Source organism: Cyanistes caeruleus, chromosome 8 (genome assembly GCF_971803275.1).
Source record: "Cyanistes caeruleus chromosome 8, bCyaCae1.hap1.1, whole genome shotgun sequence".
Taxonomy (NCBI): Eukaryota; Metazoa; Chordata; class Aves; order Passeriformes; family Paridae; genus Cyanistes; species Cyanistes caeruleus.
The window spans coordinates 8,096,953-8,120,911 of record NC_141708.1 but is presented as its reverse complement, the minus strand read 5'-3'; the positions used below and the strand labels follow the sequence as shown (position 1 = coordinate 8,120,911).

Below are 23,959 nucleotides of genomic sequence, written 5' to 3'. Positions count from 1 at the left end.
ACCACCCCAGAGCAGGCAGCAGTGCCTGCTGGGCTGGGCTGTACTCACCTACCATGTGTCAAACACCAGCACACTTTGGTCAGAGCTCACAGACTTGGTGCTTTCATTTGCTGCTTTTCCTTACTCCACGCACACGGGATTATTTTAAAATAGAAACTTCTTAAGAAGGTCTTAGACATTCATAGGACTCGGCCTGTTGTGAGCAAGGTGCTTCAATTGAGGCATTTGAGCAGCCCTGCCGAGATCAGTGGAGAGCTGCACGTGGTCAAGAGCCCGGTGAAACCCAAGGGCCAGGGATTTCCTCACTATAGGACATCTACTGGAGCAGAACAGCAACAAACACATCTAACAGCATATTTATACACGTTAGATGAGAACAACTTGTTCAGCAGTGCTCTGCTACTGCAACAGTTACATTTATGCATGCAAAAATCCCACAAAATGTGGCACAGACCCACTGTGGTTTGATGCAAAATAGCCTAAAAACAACCGCAACAACAAAACCTCCAGCAGAGCTCACTATTAAAAACCCCCTTAAAATAAAGCAAAGAGAGAGAGAAAAAAATGGCAGTGATGATTTCCTCATTCACAATCAGCCAAAGAGAACTGCAAGCATCTGGTTAGATATTTATCACACAGTAGCTGCAGCATCAGGCTGGCTCACTTCAGCACCGAGCACTTCACAGGTGCCACGAGACCCCTTCCTCTGCATGCAGAGCTCAGCTGGGTCAGGCTCACAGACCCAAAAACAGGGCTGGGAACCTGTTTGCCAAATGGCCACCTGAAAATAAAACCAAAGCAAAAATTAGTATTTGAGGAAACTCAGCTTCAGGCTGTTGTTTCCAAGCACCAGCATTACATACTCAGGAAGCACAAATAAACCTTGATTTTTGGTCATACCTGTCCAAACAGGTATACCAACAACTATACCTTCTATGGAAAATGGAAAAAGCTGGAAGAAAAACTGTGAGCTGCAAAACAATTTCAGCACAGGGTCATGCAGGTAACTGTAACCAGAAAAATTACTGGGAGCCTTTGGCCTGGTCCTGGGAAGCTTGAGGCTGTTTGCCATTGAATTTCAGCAGAAGATAGGACACCCCCTTCTCTCATTTAAAGTACTCTGGGAGATACTAGAATAAACTCCATGAATTATCCCCTTCACTGTATTCATTTTCCCTTTTTCTGGCTCCCTGCAAGGGCAGCACAACCCTTATGAATCCCATTCCCAGGTTTTTAATATAAGCAGTGCCAGCAACCAGACACGATCACTTAGTATTTTTATTAAAAAATACAATCATGGCTAAAAAACAAACTCTGTTAGATCTCTACAAGAGAATAAATAATTCAGAGGGGCAAACGTGGAGATGCAGCCAGGGAGCCACTCCTTGATGCTGGGACTGTGGGAGTCCCATAATTGACATTATGGAAGGAAAAAGCACCGAGGGCACTCGGAGGGACGGCAGCCCTGAACTGCAGCACAGCTGCCGCCTGTGCAGCGCATTCCCAAGGGAGGAATACAGTGGGAGAGGTGTTTTTCCCGGCTGCGCTGCTCCTGCCAGTGGCAGTACCGGAGAAGAGGCACTGCCACCTCTCGTTTAGCAGCTGCAATAGGCAAGCAGGGATGGCAGCCAGCACGGGAGGAGCAGAACCCTGCAGCACGGCTCCCATTCCCTGCTCAGTCAGACCCATTCGAGGGCAACTAGAAGGGTTTTGGCAGGAACAGGCTGCAGGCAGTGCAGCTTCTTCTAGCCCTAAGTTTGTTCACAGGCAACACAAGCTCCCACTCAGCACAGACCCTGCTGCCACCCCACCCTGAGAGCTGCCAGCACAACTGGAGCCAGGCAGCAACAAACAGTGGGACAAATCAGAGCAAACCAGGCTGTCATACATTTGTATGTTTATTATTTCAAAGTACAGTATATACACAAGGTATAGCAATACCTTTGAAAACTTTATACAGAAACAGGTATCTACAAAATTAAATCAACAGACATTTTGTGTATAGGACTTACACACAAAGATTGGAAGAATCAACAGCTTCAGTTAGAACACAGAAATGGGAAGGAAACACCCATCCACCTTGGGAAAAGCTCTAGATATCACCCAGCTCCCTCTGCAAGGCAGCCACCTGTCCCTGGTGAGACAGGGCACACCTGATTCCCACCCACTGCTGGTGTTCACAGTCACAGTGACTGGCACAGGAAGGGTGAAGGCTCCTTGGGACAGGCCTTGCCCTCTGAACCCCTCCCTAGATTCAGGTCTCTGCAGCATGTGGACACTCAGCTTTACACTTGATGCACTGAAAGCCAGGCATACAGTTTTTAAATTATTTTTTTTTTTTTAGTTATGAACCAAAACACTGCAATTAAAAATATTTTAAGAGAGATACTATAGGTGTTGCCAGCAACAAGTGAAGATAATGAGAAAATGTTCAAGGAAGAAATCAATCTCCAGTTTTCTGGACACTACAATTAAAAATATTGCACAAGTCTGTATGGCAGCAAGCCAGTGATTTCTATAGCATAAAATGGTACTCTTCAGGTCAGAGGGTCTGGCTTCTGACAATGACAGTGCTGGATTTTACAGAGGGTGGAAAAACATAGGCAGCTTTTTGTAGGGCCTCTAACAACATCTGTTTGTGCGATGTTTGAATTAAAAGAGCACCCTGAGTATTTAAGAAACAGATGTTTAAGCTTGTAAGACACAACCAGCCACAAGCTTGGAATTTTCAAAAGCAGCCTGTGGCAATTACACATCTAATGGACACTGAATTTCAGTGACAGGCATGTAGCGACATGCTCCAGGCTGCCTTCATGATTTGTTTATGAATTTACCAGTTTGTCTCTAAAATTCAGTTTATCTGAGGACAGTTTTCAGGTTAATCATACAATTTCCAAAACAAGGTAAGTGGGATGAGATTGCTACACAAGCCTTGCACCACCCCTGCACCAGCTACTGCTCACCTTGTGAGCCACCCCACACAAACACCTTTCCACAGAAAGTGTTCTCGCTACTCCACCAACAGCATCACACTCCCGACAAGCTACCCCATGGAAACAGGACCAGCAACATTTTATGGCTGATACATCATTGCCTCTCAAAAAGGAGGAACATCCTTATGCCAAGTTGCTGGCTGACCCCATCAGGTATTCATCACACCCCGTGCTGACTGGAGAGTCACCTGCCAATGTGCAAACCAGAATGACTTTTCCATCTCTTAACAGATATGTTTAAAAGAACACCTGTGGATGACAGCTTTGGTCCATGAAAACACCGTGCACAATAAACAACGTGGTATTTTGGCTGCTCTGTGTGTCTCCATAACCAAGGAATAAAAAAAGTCTGAGAAGTTATTAGTGCTACAAAGAGCAAGCAGCATTTCCAGCAGGGCAGAAGGACAGCTAACTAGGTTTCTCAACTTAAAAGGAGAAACAACCATGGCAAAAAGAAGTAAGAATTCTGACAAAGTCATTGCACTGATTCCATCTGCACCCCTCCTTCATTCACACTGTACACCTGGAGAGCATACATTAAAAGATTACAATATTAACATGGTATCTAAAATACTGGAGTCATTCAGCTGAATGCCTGAAAACATCCAGAGATCTGGTACGTTAAAGCATGAAAACACAAATATACAAGAGCTAAGCTATGTTTTAGCATGCAAATTGTTCTAAAGTACTTTCTCTCAGCAGAAGAACCAAGCTCAGTCATGAGCAACTGTCTGTTCGCTTCCTGGAAGCTGTGACAAAATCTGTTTCAGCAGAGCCAGGTATTTTCCTCTTCACATCACTTAAACAACAGTAAAGCAGAAGTAGTCCCATCACTGGACTGGCACAAATTTCTTAACATCTCAGATAACCATTGCCCTCAGGAATTAGAAAAATAGATGTGTAAAAACCCACCCAGATTAAAGACTTGCAGTTTCTATATAATGCTTGCTCACGTTTTACACAATTTGCCCCCATTCTCCCTTTCTAAAGGAATATTTAATCCTTTGACAAGGAGATCACCTTGAAGGGACCTTGAAGGGACCTGATCAAGGATCTTGAAGCTCTCTGGACCACAAATCAAGTCTTGATCCCACAAGGAATTTCAGATATGCCTACCTTTAGACTAACAACAAAATTCCAGAGTCTTAAACCAAACTATTCAAATTAAATTAGGTTCTTTTGCTCTATTACAAAGCTCAGGCAGCTCAGTGGCATCTGAAAATGAAGTTCACATCCCTAAGCCATCCAATCTGATCAATTATCCTCCTCTGTGCTGCCAAATTCAGGTCCCTCATTTTGTGTACGAGGCAAACAGTACCTGCAGTAAGACAGATTCTCCCCACACCCCCCTTTTTGATTAAAGTAGCTAAAGCATTGTTATTGTAAATGTACATTGACTTTTTTTCATCGCAATAGGAAGTTCAAGTATTTAATAAAAACCTGAAGTATGTATTTACACGGTGATCTGATCAATTGATTTTGGTCAAAAGGTGATAGACACAGGAACTACACATTTACTTGCTGGAATAAAGATATTTCAGATCCAGTATGTTATTCATCCCGGAATTAAAATGTGAACATGATGTGACTAAACCAAATCTTGTCACCTTGATACTCTTCCTCCATCACCCTCTCAGCCACTGAAGGACTAAGTAACAGTTTTCAGTTACTTTGACCAACTAATTCTTCTCAACAGTAAAATCAACGAGGGGCAGAGATTTCTATGGCACTTTCACAGTCCAACAATAGATTAAAATCCCATTTAGATCTATTTCTTACCATTATAGTCACTAGTTGGTCTAGCCACAGCTAATGAGAAAATTTCATTAGTTTCCGTTTGTCTTTGAGAACAGATGCAACCACCATGCCTCTGTGTACTTACATAGATTTACAATGGGCAGCTTAAACTCCTTAAATGCTGTTAGTTATGCAGAAGCCCAGAAAACTTTATTAACCAATTATCTGATATCAGACTTCTTTTGATCCACATGTCTAAGGATCAAGGGTTTACAAGATTTGCTGAACTGACATTGGTTTCAACTACACGAACTCAAGAACTGAATCAGAACACTTTCTAAGTCCTTATTTTTACTGTTGTTTCACTCCTCTGGAATAAAGAATTTCACCAGTTGAATGTTAATCTAAAGCAAAAAATATGCAGTATCATGGCCACCACTTAAAAACCCAAATTTTGTAACAAAGCATTACTCCATGCATGTGTCAAAAATGCTTAAATCAACCCAAAGATCAGAAATAATATGCAAGAAAGGAAACAAATGTCTGAAAGCCCTTAAAGCTCAGTAACACCGGATATGTTCAACAGCAACTAAGACATAATTGGCTTTATTTTTCTTTTCAAGCTCCATCATTAAGAGACCGATTAATTACACAGTGGAGAAATTAAAATCTCATGGCAACTCACTCCAAACAGTCTGCACTGCAAAGTGTCTGTATTTCATAGAGAGGTTTCAGGTAAATGTAGTGTGCAGTGAATTTCAGCAGTGCCTCAGGCTGGTACTGGGTAGACAGAACCACACAGATGCCAAACCCTGTTGATTTCTTACACGAGTGAGCCTGTGTGACCGAAGGCTTCTTCTGCAAAAGCCCAGATGCTTGTGCTGGCAGGCAGAATGTAAAACACAGTGGTCTGTAGCACCTGCCTTTTCTGCATCTTCACGTTGGTTAGTCCCCAGAAGCTTTAGTTATGTCTTCTTTATTCTCTGTTCCAGTTCATGCTTGTGTTTAATAAGTCGTTCTATTTCTGTTCCCAGAGTTTGCAGGTTTTCCTTTGTGGGGGTGAAAAAAATGATAAGGTAATTTATACAGGGAAATTAGTCCATCAGCACAAAGTGCACTAATAAGTCAAAATTACTGTTTATGTCAGCAGGTTGATACTTTCAAGTATTCAGAACAAATGCAAATAATTAGTCAGAAGAAATCAAACTTATTTCAACAAAAAACTCAAAGCCCTTGGCAATCCTTTTTTGCAGTTACCAGTATTCTACAGGATGTCTAGAAGGTAGAATGCTAGTTCCCCTAGCATTCAGGGGGAATGATGATTACAGGAAGAGATCTCCAGCTTGTGCAGAACCCTGCAGCCCAGCTGGCAGCCTGCACAGTGTTTTGCAGCTTGCCACCTCTCCCTGGCAGCAGATGTGCTGCCCCAGCAGCTCAAGAGGGCCAGGCAGGCAGAGCCCATGCTCCTGGCTCCACACGCCCAGGGCAGAGCATGGAGAGACCTGCCCTGCTGAAGGCACAGAACTCATTTCAAGCAGCAGCCCATTAGTGCAGCATACTCTGAGGGTCTTAAACTAGAGGTACATGGCATCATGTCACATAACTCCCTGGTTAACCCAATGCCATCAGTGGCACCAAATCACAACGAGCTGACTTCTGAAAAGCCTGTAATAGCATGCAGTGAAGGGGGCATCTGAGAACCACAAGAATGTGCAGAAGAATTGGCACAGCTACTCACTTTCAATGTGATATTCTTCAGTAATGTATCTTCTAACACAGCCTGAAGCTTCCTATTTATCTCTAAGGAGAGCTCCAACGTGAGCCCACTGTCTGCAGGGTGAGATGTATACAGAGATGCCATAATCCCACCACGCCTGCTCAAGTGTACTTTGTTGAAGTCAGAGGCCTCTGATGACAGTGTTCCAGCTTCTTCCCGCAAAATATAACTCTGAATAATTCTGGAGGATAAAAAAAATAAAAACATCACAGCATTACAAGGCAGAGAAGAGTCAGATGCTGAAGTAACTTCAGATTCTTGACATGAGTGATTTTATTGTCAAGCAGTACTGTATTACCAAAAAAGCAGTAAAAATTTACTCCTGCAATTTCTATGTCAGAGGAAAACCTGCGATACCAGTAGTGACACAGGAAATGCTGGTAAGCCAAGAGACCAAAATATGCAGGATTTACTTATTGAAAAGTATTCTGAATAGCTAATAGGAGAAGAAAGGTAATTTAAAAAGTCCACTTTCCTTTGCTGAAGGACTCCAGACATGAAATCTTAACCTTTCTACACATGAGAAGAAAATGACAAAGTCACTTCACAAGTCTTCCCAAGTTGTGATCACATTCTGTGAAACGATAGCAGCTGGACATACATGTATGGACTTATTAAGCAAGGACTGTTCTTAACAGGCAATAGCACCTTCCAGAGGCAGCTTTATGCCAGCATTTCTTACCCTCCTAACTGCAGTTCCAGACATTAATTATCATGTAAGATGAGATTTTCATTTAAGTGGAATCGTGTCTCACACATTAACCACTGACCACCTTTGGCTCAGATACATCATTTGTTTGATATGTATACCCGAGTACCATCTGGAATAATGCAGATTCTCCTTCCAAAACAAACACAATCAGCACCCTTTTAAGCACATGAGGATTATGGACTCTTTTGTTAGCCATTGGCAGTAGTCCACCTCAAACCAGCCACCTGCTGAGCATTTTGCTCCCAAAAACCCACTTGTGACAGTTTATTCCTCCTGAAAAAATTCAGTAATAGTACCAATAGCCAAAAACTTGGCAATTATTATAATTGCTGGGAAAAGATAAGGAAAAAAAAACCCCAACTAACTCCATCTTCGAAATCTACTGTCACTGCTATGTTTTTACTGTTTTAAACATTTTCATTTAGACAATTACTCTTCTTACACAAAATCCAGAATACTTGTCTAGTGCATCAGCTCAACACTGAAAACCTACATGGACAGAACACAGCACATACTTTGTTTTTTTCCTGATTTCCTCCACCAGCTGTTTAATGTGATCCTCCATAAACTCCATCTTCTCATTCTTTCGAGCATGTGCCTTCTGCAGCCTTAGTATTCTTTCAACCAAGACAGCCTTGTCCACCTCTGGGAAGCTGTCCACAGCCACTGCAGAGCCAGTGTTCTCAGGCGACCGATCCTCGTTGCTGCTCCGCGCGTTCAGGGACCCTGCCAACGCATCAGTTTTTGTAAAAACTCCTTCAGATCTTAGAAGTGTCCCCAGCAGAGTAGTGCATGCACTCACTACCAGTCAGGAGCTGAGGATATCTTCCCCAGGATGCCAGTTCTCCTTTGTGCTAGTGGGGTTTTCTCTAAAGGATCCTTAAGGTGTTTAAATGTGACATGCTGGGACTGCCTACTGTGGGTGCATTGCCTTCGGTGTAAGTGTGCTGCTCCCTTCAGGAATGTTCATTCCCACTTAAACACCTTCATCTCAAAATTTACTCTGCACAAGACTGAGCTGATTTTAAGTGTGTGTTTTGGAATAAACTAAAATTACAATACTATGAAAACTGTACAGACTCACAAAAGCCCTATATATAAACACTCTGCAGCATTGATCACTTAGAGCTTGCAGTATTTCCTTTACTTTCTGCTGTTCTTTCTAAGCATTTGTCTCTCTCACACAGTGAGATTACAGGACATCTGGACAGAACTAACCCAACTTAAAAGCCAAAGATATCAAGGAAGGAAAAATGCTGTTTTCAGTTCTAAAGATCACTGCTTTAGTTCTAACTGGATAGAAAGTAATGAATATTACATAAACCCACTGAGGTCTCTAACGATGCTAATTGATTTCTCATTTACACAGTTGCAACTGTCAATAGGGCAATTAAACAATGTTGGAAGCCACTGCTCATTTTTATTTTGCCTCTGGCAGCATGTAGAAGGTCCTCTATAAACTGGAGTCCTCTTGAGCTTCCTCCAAACATAAAAGCAACAAAATAAAAAGGCAGGTATTCAAAAAGAACCAAAATATATAAACATCATAAACATTACACTTTAATCTCATAATAAGCACCTACAACTGCAGTCAGCCAAGTGCATTTTGGTGCTTAGAGGCTATTTTGTCAGTTTTAATGGGAGGCAGCCCACACACTGAATATGCACAAACCACACAAAGAGCAAGCACACTGTGGCAACCTTGTTAAGACTGAAGGGCTGTTTGGCAGCCCTGCTATGTGCTCCATTACCTGATGAACTGGAACGGCTCCCCATGCTGCTGACTTCTTTGTCATAATTACCATTTTCCATCTGATCCAATTTCCTCCGTGCTAAAAGTATTAACAAAATGATGATTACCAACAGCCAAGTAAGAATTAAAAATTACAGGGTTATCCAACATACAGAACCTCTAATCATCCCTCACCTGCACTAATTTAACATGACATGACAACTGAAATACAATGGTAGCAACTAAAAAGAAAACCCAAACAACTTCCTATCTCTCTCTGGCCTGAGCCACGAAGCACCTGGATGTAACACCCACCATGATCCCTACACACTGCTGTAGTTGCCAGTTGAAGGGGTAATGTCATATGCAGGCTTAACTGGGACCAGTAAGACTTGAGTTTGATTTTATTTCTGATTAGGTCTGCCATGTAAATTACTACTGATGTTGGCTATTCTGTTCCAGCATCTCATAACTGTACCACTACAGCAGTACTTGTGCCAGAAGCACCACTCATTCCGTAGGGATCAAGAGGGAAAGCACACAGCTGTTCTTACATGCACAAAAAGGGACGTGGAACTTGTCTTGCACACTGCCAATAGGACCTCTTCTTCCAAACACACTTCAAACACATTTAATTATCTTCAAATCTATTTGCATTCAGAGTGTATGCATTGTTGGGTATTTGATGACTTCTATTTGTAGACAAAATTAGCCATCAGTCAGTCTCTCCACATCCAGCTTTAAAAATTGAAGTGTTCTGTTTAATGAACTAAAAATAACTAACCAGCAATTCCTGATACAGGCAGCAACTAGGAAACTTCTGAATATAATTTTACACAGACCAGGATCCATATATATATATTTCAGTAGTCAGATACATCATAACAAAGACTATACTCTTTTGAAATAACTATTTCATTTTATGTCTAAGCCCACTTCTGAAGTTACATTTTAGACTGAAAATTAACACAAAGGTCTGTAATTGCAGTTTCCACAAGATCTAACTTGCTCACTCTCACTGTCTTCAGGGACAAGGAGAACCTGAAGGGTGACTCTCAAGCAGTGAGCACACACAGACAGGACCTGAGTCTCTAACACACACTGAAGGGGGTCATAGATGGGGCTCACTCATAAGTGAAAATATTCTCCACCTAGCTGAAGTTGTTTCGTGAGGTCTTTCAGGTTTGCTGCGTGCTTGCGTTTCTGGGTAGCCAGGTCATCTTTCAGTTCATCCACGTGGGTCTTCAGTGCTGACACTTCTTCCTGCTCTGAGGCCAGCTGAGCCTGCAGGGTCTCAACCTCTGATTTTCGCTGATCCTCCTCCTTCTGTAATTTGATGGCCTAAAATTGGGATTTTACTTTCAGTCATACACGAAGAAATTCCAGCCTAACCATAGTGCATGCTCAACATCCCTAACTGCACTTTTCACCTGGGAATCATTCACACTTCACATTTATTATTTAGGCTGAACACTAGCATTTCACATGAATAGTAAGATTCCTCATCTACCTCCAAAACTTCTACATGATAAAGTACAAAGTCACATTACGTTCCATGACACACTAAGTTAATTAAAAATTACATTTATCTCATTTATTAAAAATTACATTATCAGTACAAACAGGACCTGAGGAACAGTTTACAGTGATAAATTTCACAGGCAAATTAGAACCTTGTTTCTGTTTCAATTATACCTGCACAAAGAACAACCCTCTGCTCCCAAAAAGCCAGAAAGAGCAACACAGTGACACCTCCTCATTCCAGTGCAGTGTGCCTCAGGATGCCTTTCAGCTTGAGAACATGAGGTGCTCATATCCCTCTGCTACTAATGGCAGACTCAAGGAGAAATTGCAGTCAGGAAACTGAAGATATAAGGTGGTATTCATGTGCCACATCTTTATCTGCATCAGACATCTTACTAGAGGAAAACAAGCTGCCCACTGTACTCACCAGATCACCTTTAGCCTGTTGAACACATTCCAGCTGATTCTGCAGCTCTCTTTCACTGTAAGAAAGCTTATCCAACTGGCTCTGTAAGGAATTGTTTTCAGACTGAAGCTGTGCATTCTTACTGGTTAATTTCTCAGTGAATATCAATAGCTCAGATTCTCTTTTCCGACTACCTTCAATGTCCTTCTGAAGATCAGCAACCAGAGAATTGAAACCATCTATTTCTTCCTTTAAAGCGTTGATTTCTTGCTCATCTCTGTCAAAACAATTGTATCTCATTAGGGATAACCTGAGCTTAAAGATATGAAGCTTTATTGCAATAAAAACATTCAGGTCAAGCCCAAATAAGGCACAATTTGGGGAACAATTAATGACCCTGGGGTATCTATTAGTCACTGGATCATTTCAAATGTCAAGGCAGTTTTCACTCTGTTTCACAACATGCTGCAGTGCTGAAATGACAGATTTCTGCATCCCACAGAGGACATTCAGGCATTAGCTCCTCATCTCTCCATGTCCAATTTCTCCATATGACCTTCACATCAGGGTACAAACAAAACTCTCAAAACCAGAGCCGGTAGGTAAGAGGAAGGCTTGCAAACCCAACAAAGGTGGCAAATCTGTAAGAGGCCTTCTCTTTAAGAAACAGGGAAATGCTCCAGTTTGGATTTCTCTAGGACAGCAGTATGGTGATTCCTGACACATCCTTATCCAAGCCCTGCAGCTCTGAATCAAAGGGCCTGTCCTACTGCACTACTCCTCCCCCCAAAAACAAGTCCTTTCCTCTACAAACCAAGTTTTTGTTTCTACTGAAAGACTCCCATTAGGAGACCTTTGATCTATCCTATCCAATCCACCTGAGTAAAAATGCTACATCTTCAGTTATCATCAATATTCTACAGAAAGTGTTTGAAATTAATTCCAAAATTTAATAGCTGTTAAAAATGTTACAGACTAAAAACATCCCTCTTATTTGCTCTTGCAATATTTGTTCATTAATTCTTCAATCATAGGGGATTTTATACACTTTTTTAAAAACTTCACTTTCTAACATCAGCAGAAAAAAAACCTCACCTTTCTCACAGGGAGTGTGTATATTAAAATTTAAAATTAAAATTATACAAACAAGAGCACACATTTAATTTCCTGACAGACATTGTAATTATGAGGAGGATCAATTCACTTTAAATCAACAATCCTGTATTGATTCATTTCTCCAAGAAGAGCCAAGACACAGTCATTTGTGCTGCAAAATATCTCACCTGCAGCTCTCATTTAAAAACCTGTGCCAGAAGGGTATGCTTGTATTTTATATTTTCAAATACATTGTTTCATTATGACAGGAGAAATCTCTGCCTAGCAGTCAGGGTTGGATCAGACAAAATTAAAGATCTAGACCATTCTAAAAGAGATGTCCAGCTTATCCTTAGAATTTTGCAAATGAAGGAGACCAGGGAACACTGGAGGTGAGCAGTATCCAGATCAGCAATGAAGTTCTTCCCAGCATTCAACCTAAAATCATATTCCTCCAGTGAACAAATATAGCTGAACACTCACTTTATAATATAGCCTTTATACATATCAGCATGTCTGCCTTGAAATTGAAATAAATGACAATATGAAATTTAATGTAGGGATAATAAATGTATGGCAAGGATATTGAAAAAAAATCCAAACTGAATAGGAATGAGAGACATATTTAAGCACATCTCAATTACTGAGAGGAAAAGTGGAAACGCACACTTGTAGTTTCACACTTTGATCACAGTCAATTCAATTCATTTGGCAAGATTCCAAGGGAAAAATAATTGTTACTGATCCAAGTGTAGGCTCCAGTAGTTTCTAGCCCACAGCAGTTTCCCTGGGAAGGCTGATGACACCATGACAATACAGGTGACCAGCACACAGCAAATGGGAAGTGGTTGATTGCTAAACCCTGAGGAAGGCCTATAATTACAGAAATACTTTTCAATAATAAAATTATTATTGTTATTATTAATAAGAACTGTTTACCAGCATAAGAGGGACAGGCATATAGGTGGTTCTGCCTATTTGACATTTATCTATCTCCATTTATGCAACACCACTGGATCCAGCAGAGTGGCCAGCATTTGTATATCCCAGTCCATATGTACCACACAGACACAGGACCATGCTCAGACACTCTTGAATTGTGCAGGAGCCCAGCCCTCCCCTGAGATTATTTCCCTCACATTCTTAAATGAGCAAACTTTGATGCAGCAGAACGAATTCCAGTCCATTAGAAAGACAAGTGCCCCATATACTGTCTGAATAAAAATCTGTCAAGTAAGTAAAATTCTTTTCACTAAATACTTCCATTCATTGACCACAATTTTAAAGCAATTTATCTTTCCAGTTTAATTGCTCCCTTCCATCTTTCAATAAAACAAGCACTGCGAAGACACCTGGAAGACAATTTCCTGTAGAGTATGCTGGAAATCAGGCACTTGTTATTCTGATGATGAGAGACACTACACTAGATTCATCAATCTCAATCCCCTTGTTTTGTAAGAGGCCACCAAGGTTACCTTCAATATTAGCAACACTGATTTAAATCAGGACAAGCATTCTTCAAATTACAATACGTTTAAAGTATCAATAACTTCAATAAAACAAACCCTTCCACATCTCAGATAATCTTTTAAATCATTACTCAAAATGCACAGCTGTACCTCTGATGTTGATCCTGCAGCTGATCTACAGTTTTGACTCTGTCCAGCAAATTCTGAATCTCACTTTTCTGTCTATTTATTATTTCTTTGTACTTGGATAACTCATCTTCTGTTCTTAAGCGCTCATCCTCTAGACACTTTACCTAAATGGAAAAAAAACCCAAAAAACCAGAAACCATTTAGTTTCACAAACTTCAGAGCTAAATTATTCTGATCATATGTCTAGACTGTTGTACAAAGCTCATGTGTTAATTTTTTGGTGGTTCCAAGTAACTTAAAACAATATCCCTAAGTATTTCAGATCAGATAGAGCCAGAAAAACAAACAAAAGATTAAATACAAGCATGCTTAACTTTAGTTTTGTCCAAAGGCTCAAACTTATCAGCCTAATGGATCAGAGTCCACAGATATGATGTTTCCCCAGTTACTAAGGCAACCCCTTACTATGTCTTCCTCCCTTTTTCCACAGTGCTATTACCTCCTTACCAGAGGTAAAAACTCATTTCACAGTTAGGAGAAGCTTACAAGTATATTACTTATATTAAATGTAGGAAATTTAAAATATTTGCAGGATTACAAATTAAAAATGTTTCTCAACTTTTCAGCCAAATCAGGTGCACACCGTGAAGCAAAACACTGCTGTGTTACAGATCAGCTCACAGTCCCTAAAAAAGGCTATCCAGAGTCAACAATTAGGTATTCTTTCTAGTCTCGTGCCAGCCAATCTCTAATCACACTGTTTATTCCTGAAGAAGTAAAAGTCCAATTAGGAATGGAATGTATTCTTATTCCAAAAACCCAGCACTGTGCCTTCAGCCCCACTCCAATCCAACTCAGCACAGTTTACCTTTGTTCTCAGTGTTCGAAGCTCATCCATGCCTTCCTTAAATGTTCTCTTCAAGTCTTCCAGTTCTTTTATTTTTGCATGATGCACCTTTTTAGAGAATAAAAAGCTCATTGAGAAAACTAAATGTACAGTGGCACCTCAAAAAAAAAAAATCTAGGGCAATATAGGCCACTACAAAAACTGAGAGGGGGTGAGGCAGAACAGGTACCCCAAAGACTTGGTTTACTTCTTCAAAAAAGAAAACAAAATCTCAAAGCTTCTTTATTCTCAGGAGAACTAAGAAGAATAGGGAGACTGCACACTCTGGTTTTAGGCATGCAAATCTATGGCACAACAGGCCCTAAGAAAGTTCTGAGCAAACTGGCACCTCTGAAGATGGCATGTGCACAGATGAGCTGTGAGCAGATACATCATCATCATTAGAGAACTTCACTTTGGAGCTAGTAAATGTCTACAAAGAATAGAGGCTGGTCCTTGTCTCTCCTTGCCATATATCTTGGCAAAATACTGATCAGAGAAAGACTTGACTCAACTGAATTTGTGCTTCTAATTACAGCAACATTCATGTTTATAAATGAAAGAGAAGTTATTTCACCTTCATTATATCATATTTTCCCCCTAACTTTGTTTTTAAAAAGGTAGTACCTGGAGATACCCTCCAAAAAAGCAGTGCTGGGGGGCAGACACCTGGGATTTATTTTTAGACCACAAAAAAAGACAAAACCCAAAGAATCTGGCATAACTGTAAGCATCTTAAAATAAGATGCTCAAAATTACAATCTCATGGAATTCATAACCACAAAGTGGTCTCCACACACCACATACTTACCTCCAGGTGATCAGACTTCTCCTGAATTTGTTTCTCTAGTTCTCCTTTAGTTACTCGGAATTTTGCATCCAATTCATTTGATTTGATTTCTTCTGACTCCTAAAGGGATTGAAGAAATATAAGTAGAGTTTTAGAGTTTTATGTTTCCCTTTCTATTCTGAGTGTACAGACAGCTTTTCACATCACTGAGTCCTTCCTGTAAGTACATCTCTGATAAGCCTGACCATGGCAAGGAAGAAGCCCACGCTGCATGCCAATCAAGATAAACATTTTCCCTTTTATTTAACAACTTTCCAATGAAGTAAAAAACCTAGCTTAAGCTAGAAAGAAATGAAAAAGAAGATTCAGGCTCCAAACAATAATTTGATCTCTTGAGAAAATGTGCCTACTTGATAGGATTTTATCATTTCTTGACAGTTTTTCCTTATCTGATCTCCTTCTTCTTTTGCTTCAGTTAATTTTGTCATTGCATCTTTGAGACGTTCTTTGGTTTCCTACAAAAACAGTAATTAAAAGAATGGGTTAAACCTGGTAAAATCCATTTACTTAACTTCATCTGAGAAGCACATTTCCCACAATAAAACTTTCCTTTCAGTCTGAAAGAATTAAGAAAACAAAAAGTCCAACACTATTTTTCCCCTTGCTCCCATTCAACTGTTAATTTATGTAATTCTATTTGACCCAACACTGAAGGCACAACAAAAAGATCTCCTGTTTATGTGCATATTTTTAGATAGCATATTTATCACTTAAAAACTAAGATAACAGCTATTTCAAACAAATAACCACCCCCAAAAAACAAACTTAGCAACAAATTAAAATTTGATGACCAAATTAAGGAGAATCCCCCAATACATCCTCCCTTCACATCCTTTCAACATTTCCATTTCAGTATCACTATTTGAGAGCACTATTCTGATTTTTGCTGCAGGTATTCAAACTAAACAGAAACATCACATTAGAAACAGTACATAAAAAGTAAATACTACAACAACTACATAACTCTGTATTTTCATGTAATGATATCAGCACCACTGCACGCACCTTGTGTGAATCCATTTCTGTTTTCAATTTGTTCTGAGCCCATTTTACTTTGATAACATGAGAATTGATTTCTTCCTTCAATTTTTCTATTTCTCTGTTGAGTCGAGTGGCTTCACCATCCTGAGAAAATTTTATAAGTTTTTTATAGAATTAAATGATACAGTGTTTCTACAACAAAACTCCTGTCCAGCTATCAAGTTGGTTTCTTTTCTTAATGTCTGGATTTTGCAAAATCATGCACATATTTCAGAATGCCCAATAATCCTTTAATCCAGTGGAAAAAACCCATTAGTGTTGTGGGGTGAATAGCAAGGTAAGGCTGCATTCCTGTTAGTGTATGTTAATGTTACATATCTGTGAAAGGACAAAGCACCACAGAGGTAATTTTTGTTTCAGAAGTGTAGCTTCTAGTCATTATTAATTTTTGGATCTTCCACATGAAATAGAAATGTAAAACACAGCTGTGAAGAATAATACAAAAAGACTTGGATCATTTAATAATAATCTCTTGCTGCTTTCTAAAAACAAGTGGCAAAATTTTGGATGAAAAATTCTATTACTTTATTATCAATTTTTAGTAGTACAAAAGAGGAAATATAGAAAACACAGAAAAACAACAAAAAGACTGCAATAATTTAATGCCATTGCAACCTTTAAAAAAAAATCTGAAGCTAGGAATTACTTCAAAATCTAGACATCTGCAACAAAAGCTGTCTTGTCAATTTTGTAAAGAAAAAAAAAATCCCTAATGTTTCACAAACCAATATTCAGGGAAATATTAAAAGGAACTTCAAAAAGATTGTGATGAGACCTGAGCAACTTTTTCCCCTATCCTTGGAAGGAAGGCACTTTCACAGCTGTGCAGCAAAAACTAAATGAGAATAGGTTTGTTTTACCAAGTACAACAGCAAACAAGTGATAAGGTTGTTCTGACAGAGCTTTTAATCAAGTCACACAGCAGTACTTGGAGTACCTTAGTTTCAAAGAGCTGGTGTAATCTTCCTTTTTCCTGAGAAAGTTGTTTAATTTTATTTGTAAGCTTTTCTATTTCTTTGTTTGCATCTCTCAGTCTTCTCTCAAGGACCTCCTTTTCCTTTCGGAGGTCAAGTGACTCCTTCTCCCCTCGGACGTATTTCATCACCATGGTCTCCTTTTCATGGCGAGCTTCCTCACATTTCTTATTTGCCTTGGAAAACATCAAAACACAATGAATCAAACCTTGTATTTCATAATTAACTGGATATTTGTAGTGTTGCAGTAGAGTAGTGTAACAAGGCAGAACTCAAAAGCTCCAGTTTGACAAAGACTAACATTCAATCCCTCTTAAGCACTACAATTCTGCTTCCAACAGTAAATGTGTATCTAAGCAGCTGCATCTTTGCAGCTAAACATCTCAAATGAGTTATCAATACATTAGTAATTTCTTGTTTAGAAGGAAAGTAGTATAAAGTTTAGGAACAAAATAATTTTGCACCAGTACTGGTATTCTGTCTTCCTTCATCTACATGGCAACTGCACAATCATTATCCAGTGGCTTATTTTTCAGTTGGCTCCCTTTCAGTGGCTTACTTTTACAGATTCCCCCAGCACTAACAAGTTCTGCTTCAAATTAGAGAAAAAAAAAGTAAAATCAGACACTGAGCTTTAGAATACATACAACAGAGAAAATATTTTAATATGATATTAAAAAGGAAAAAAAAATTCCCAGATTTCAGTAATACATAAAGACAAAATACGAGCTTTGTGCCGGAATTGAGAAAAGTATTAATTTTCTGACAGCCTGTCTGAAAAAAGCTACTGCCAGCTTTTAGCTCCTTTTGAATCAAGTTCAGCTTACAGGTAAAGAAAATGAGATTTCCTGCACTCTTCTGAACAGTTCTCTGAACTGTTAACATCCATTTGGAAATTTACTGCTGACAGTTATCAAAAATGCATATATAACTGGACATGAGGAGTTCCAGTTTTGGAAATTTTCATCTTACAAAGAGATCCAATGTTTCCTACAAAAACCAAGTTTGTTCAGTAATGTAGATGATCAGTTGTTGAAGTTTTTCCATATTACCTGTTCCATTCGAAAGGCCATCTCTTTATGCAACTGCTGAATAGTATTTTTGGCTGCTGCATCTTGAGTTACAAGTCTGTCTCTGCTAGCTTTCACTTCTTTATTAAGCTCTTCTATTCTTGCTTCCAGCTAAAACACAACATCATGATATAATTATAGGGAAAATAACTCTTTGATCATGTTTTATGCAGGCAGGCGTATTTCACACAAAATTAGATGCTTCAACAGATATTTACCTGTATTTTACACTTGTCAAGTTGCAACCACCCATATCAACATCTAGCTTTGCATGACTACTAAAAGCATGAAAGATGTCAATTCTCATCTTCAATGAGAGTGAAGATGCTTCAAACCAAGTAAAATACAAAGCACAGTAATTTACTACACAAAGTAACAGCTTGACAGCAAGTGCTGAGCTGCCAGAGCAGAGCTGGCTGCTGTCTGAGGTTGCTTCACCTTCCACCATTTTGTTCCTATCCTTGAGCCATATCCTTCACCATGCAAACCAACCATGCATCCATACTGATTTGTACTGGGAATTAATTCATTGAAAAATCACTCAGCAAATAAAGATGAGCTTAGTCATCATGCTGGCACTTATTTTGGCCACCCAGTGAACCAAGTCCGAGACCCGATCCAGCTGAAGAATAATCCCCAGTGTTAACTGGAACACTTCCCAGAGCGTGCTCCCTGCCAAGTCATGCAAGTCCAGCACGAGCAGAGTGGTGGCTGCAAAGGCTGTGACACTGCCCAAGCACTGTTCTAATTGTGCCTCATGATTCTCCTCTTGTCCCTGGGGAAAACCATCTCACCCAGGTTAGGGGGTTTTGCTTTGGGGGAGATCTCAGGGTCGGTACTGCAAATTCTGTGCAATCTCAAGCTGATGTGTAAGAGGCAAGAACCACCTAATTTGCTTCTGTTACCATGACTTGACCACACTCTGGTTCAGCTCTGCAAATGCATTATTTTCCAGAGACAAAGCTTCACATGTACAAGCAGGCAGGCACAGTTTGTTTAGAGCTGTGACTGCAGCCATGGTTTCATTTACATAAAAGTTGCCATAAAGCATTAATACAGAAACTCCAACAATAAAACACTATCATCACAAACGAAAAAATGCAAGTGTTTCACTACAATGTCTCTTACAGCTCCAGGTGCTATCAACAGTCCAGCAGTTTATTACAGTCCAAAAGAGTATTTCTGAAATCACTTGCAAGCATGTAGTATCACAAACACCCTCACAAATACTTTTTTCAGAATGGAATAAAGCAACTGCTGCATGATAGAGCTTCATTAAATCATACATGACTCATGACAGAGCTATCATTGAAATACAGACACGTAAGAATTAGGGAGTTGCTCATATGGGTTTATTCAGACACAAGCAATTCCAATTTTTAGCCCAAAAATAACACTTTCCAATTCAATTTTTAATCACACCATGGATTTTCAAATATTCTCTGAAATCAACCATGAATATATGAATATATTACATGAATGTATTCCTTTAGAACACTTCAAGCCTGACACCCTGCTCTGTGAACAGATTTCTGTATGATGATGTAGACACCAATGAAGAAACCTGACAACCAGGATAGTGACCAGCACTTGGACAAACAGAAATCAGTATTTTAACTCTTTCTCTTGCCAGATTTCCAAAATATAACCTGTAATCTGTTTATAAAGCTGGTCACCCAGCTGCAGGGACATCAGCAGATAGCTGATAACAGACAAGCAGTGACACCTGGTATGAAACCTTTTCCTCCCACACTAAAACCAGCCTATACCATGGTCCTCCTTGGCCTGCTGTGGTTCTAACAAGCCCCTGAGAAAAGACCTGTATTTAGTACCTGCTACTACCACAGCAGAGACTTCCAGATACAGAACACTTAAGGGATGTGAATCCAGAAAGTCAGTTTATCCAAATTCACTAAAGGCTTTTAGACAATTTCTTGGAATACAAGAGTATATTTATCTTCTGAAAAAGCTTAGGATAAGCAGCATGGGCATCCCCACCTTTTCTGTGCTACCAGGGATTATCTGCTCAACAGTGACAACAGTGACATTATATCAACAGTGACAGGTGAAATACTAACCAGCACTTCTGTTTTGTTACCTGTGTACCTTTCGTTATCTTTGTACCTGTTTAATAATGCTGAGGTGCTGCTTTTCTGTTTCTGATCGTTTTTTCAACTCATCTTTTAAGTTGTCCTTTTCTGAGCAAATTTCCAAAATCAGTTCCTGATGCTTTTTATTTTCTTTAATCAATCTGTAAAGAAAAAAAATTAAAGAGAAGGTACATCAGTACTGGATTTTTTTTCATTGCTTGTTTTCAATCTTGAGATACAGTTTTTGCTCTTCGATCTGCAAGTTCTATTGGAAGCCAGAAGCCCTAAAAAAAAATCCATGAAAGCCTTACAAGAAAAAAAAAAAAATAATGTTGTGCATGTGGAATGTAGCTCCAAATCAGCAAACAGCAACCTCCTTGTGAGGTTGTGAGGAAACTGCTCATTTCCAGCATTTTAGGGTTGCTGGGGTCCATAATGACATGGGACATTTGGTAATCCTTCGTAAATGTTAGTAATTTTAAGGTAATGTAAGACAATAACTTCCAGTCAGATAGTCTTACCAGTCATTTGTCTGAAAACACATAGATTTCATTAATTTCATGGATTTCTCAGAACCCATGGAAGATCACAACTTGGTAAGAAACAGAATCCTGATTTTTTTAAGTCCTAAGTAGGTAACAAGTATCCAGGCCCATCCATGCTCCTTTAAAGTTTAATTTTTAGCAATAGTTCCAGTTCAGCTGTTTGAAGACAACTTGGACCTAGTCTGACATTCTAGCATAAAACTCAGAAGTTACATTGTCAGAACTTCTGAATAAACGGTCTCAAATGTACTGACATGTTTGCAGATACTATTACATGGTGGGTATTTTAGGCAACTAATTGCATGAATTTGTGGGATGCATGCATTTACCTAAAAAAGATACTTAAATATCCCTTTATCCGTGACCCTGTGTTGAAAAACAAAATCTCTGAACAAACTAGTCTCCTAAATTATAAGGAATCCAAAACCATCAGTTACAGAGACATTACACTTGTGATCTGCGTTTTAATCTATTAATGTATATTCCAGGATTACAAATTCTTAATTCACACCACAGCTGCTCACATATATATATTTATATCACAAGGAGAAAACTGGGCTATTTCCAGAATGATGTTACAAGAAATTCTCCTGATCATAAAGTAAGGGACAAAACAAACCAGAATACCCTTTGGACCAAACACAAAATGTTCCACAGCGGTTTCACACTCTTGATGTGAGTATCCAAGTATAAAATGGTTGCAGCTGGCCAAAAAAAAGACATGTTTCTACATAAAGCCTTCTGCATGTATATAGAACATACACACATATAAAAACACTTGTCTCTAAGCAAGTAATTGGTCCATGGCTGAAAATGCTGCCCTGCCTCTGAGTTTACGATGAATAATTACAATTCTTTACCTTATGGTCTCCTGGAATTACCCCTCTCTACACACCCACCACTTCAGATTCCCACTCCTGCTCTGTAACTTCTGAATGTCTAACTGTGCATTCTGAGCTTTCCTGTCATCAACTGACTTTCCTCACATGGATGGTTTCTGTCAGAGGTTAACTGGTGAAATGCAAGAGAATACTTTCCCTACTGGGAATCTCTCTCTATATCTTCCTTTGATGTCGTCCTATATCATGGTGTTGGAGAGCCTTATAAGAAAAGTAAGACACTCATTTCCAGCTTTGCAAAAAGAAATAAATATTAAGTTAGAGCCTACATTTTGTTAGCTAAAAAAACATTTCTAAAGCGACAATGAAGTATTCAACGCCAAGTAAGGAATCATGAAATCAAGCAATAAACTGGCTTTTGATGAACAGAAATATTCATTTGGAATACTGCCTGGTAGAACTATTAATCCCAGTTTATTATAGTAACACTTATAAGCCATGCATTTTAGAAGTCCTCTTATAAAATGTGCGAAGAGTAGTTATATGACACTTCCAATTCAAACAATACTCTCATCTGTTTAACAACTTTGCTGGATGACAACAGATTGAATACTACTTGAAAAAGAAACAAGTAATTTTAAGCATAAATAAAATGCCCATTGTGACAGTATTTTCAAAGATTCATTCTTCCACAGACACATATGGACTGAATGAATCCTAGGCTATTTTTAAATCACCATTACTGCTGCAGTATTTAAGTAATTCTAGACATTGGCAAGCTATTCAATTACACAGTTGGCTATTCAATTCCTGCCAAATCCTGCAAGAATGCAGACATCTAAGCACACACTTTTATTTACAAGTATGTACCAAAACTAAAAATGATTCTTTGATTAAAAGAAAATTTTAAAGAGCTCATTAACTATCCTCATATTAACTCAAGACAACTTGCTTCAGACCAAATTGCTGTATGCACGTGCACACAGCATGCAGCCAAAACTGTTCAGCACACACCTCCAACTGTGACGCACATACCCAAATACTCACTTTGTAATAGTTTGTTCTTGCTGCAGGTATTTATCTTGTACACATTTTTCAAACACAGCCAAGGCATGTTCACCCTTCTGCACACCATTGGGGAGCTTTGGTTCCTTTGAAAAATCTGTGGAGAGGAGCTCAGACTCTATTTCCCTTAGCAAATCCTCCTGTGAGGAAGTCTGATGTATTGTGGAAATAAGCTTCTTTGTGCAGTCTGTGTCGTAAGGGCTTTCTGAGTAGATTTTATCACTCGATTTTTTCACAAAGTCAGATTCCTCCCTTAGATCCTGTAATATTTCCATTAATGATTGCTCTGTCTGGTTAGTTTTTGGATGGTGTCGTTCAGGTTCTTCACTAGGTAGATGTTCTGGTTTTGTGGAGCTTTCTGCCTTTCTTTCACAGTGGGCATTGGCAGAGGAGCTTGCCCTGCCACACTGCTGCTGTCCTTCTGCTGGGGCCCCATTGCTGGTGATGCCAACAGCTGCTGCATCCTGATCCGAGAACAATGAACTCAATTCCCTTTCCAAGACGGTGGCATCACCTCCAGTGCAACTGATGATTGGGCACTCCTCCATTCCAGGTGTTTTGTCAGCCTTCTCATTATCTGAGGACTTGAAAGAGGCATCATCTGACAGGCTGACTGGCTCCAGTGTGCTCTGCATTTCTGGTAAATATTCCTCCATACTCTTCCTTTGGAAATCTAGATGGAGAATTCATATTACAACATATTATACACAGTAACAGAAGAGATTGAGATAGGGGAAATAAAGGCTACCAGAAAGTAAAATTCAAAGTGCAAAAATATTTAGATACATTATACAGAGTTTGTTGATCTTTCAGCCCAACTTTTAAGTAAATGCTCCAATACAAGTTTAAGAGAAGGTGAGAATTCAGGGATAGCAAACAGGAAGCAGAGAGATAGTAAAGGCCAAGACAATAAATAAGCAGAACTTTTTAGAATTAATAATTCTATCATTTAAATCCACAAAAATTTCAAGTAATCACTTCAAAAAAATACTTCATGACAATAAATAATCCAAAATAATTAAGCA

The 23,959-nt window shown here is 39.3% G+C and overlaps 1 protein-coding gene across 5 annotated transcripts in view; it reads right to left on the bottom strand.

Moving 5' to 3' along the window:
- Positions 1-1,880: 1,880 nt before the first annotated feature.
- Positions 1,881-23,959, bottom strand: part of CCDC186 (coiled-coil domain containing 186) — a 35,562-nt gene continuing 13,483 nt past the window's right edge. For all 5 annotated transcript variants that reach the window (XM_086899352.1, XM_086899353.1, XM_086899354.1 and 2 more), the window contains exons 2-16: positions 22,917-23,607; positions 20,520-20,646; positions 18,378-18,506; positions 17,289-17,501; positions 16,316-16,435; positions 15,661-15,765; positions 15,272-15,370; positions 14,443-14,529; positions 13,596-13,738; positions 10,903-11,158; positions 10,103-10,292; positions 8,971-9,051; positions 7,735-7,945; positions 6,469-6,688; positions 1,881-5,779 (exon numbers count right to left, since the gene is read on the bottom strand). In XM_086899352.1, the coding sequence (XP_086755478.1) occupies positions 5,696-5,779; positions 6,469-6,688; positions 7,735-7,945; positions 8,971-9,051; positions 10,103-10,292; positions 10,903-11,158; positions 13,596-13,738; positions 14,443-14,529; positions 15,272-15,370; positions 15,661-15,765; positions 16,316-16,435; positions 17,289-17,501; positions 18,378-18,506; positions 20,520-20,646; positions 22,917-23,590 (2,739 nt within the window). In that variant the 5' untranslated portion in view covers positions 23,591-23,607 and the 3' untranslated portion in view covers positions 1,881-5,695. The remainder of the gene's footprint in view (positions 5,780-6,468; positions 6,689-7,734; positions 7,946-8,970; positions 9,052-10,102; positions 10,293-10,902; positions 11,159-13,595; positions 13,739-14,442; positions 14,530-15,271; positions 15,371-15,660; positions 15,766-16,315; positions 16,436-17,288; positions 17,502-18,377; positions 18,507-20,519; positions 20,647-22,916; positions 23,608-23,959) is intronic.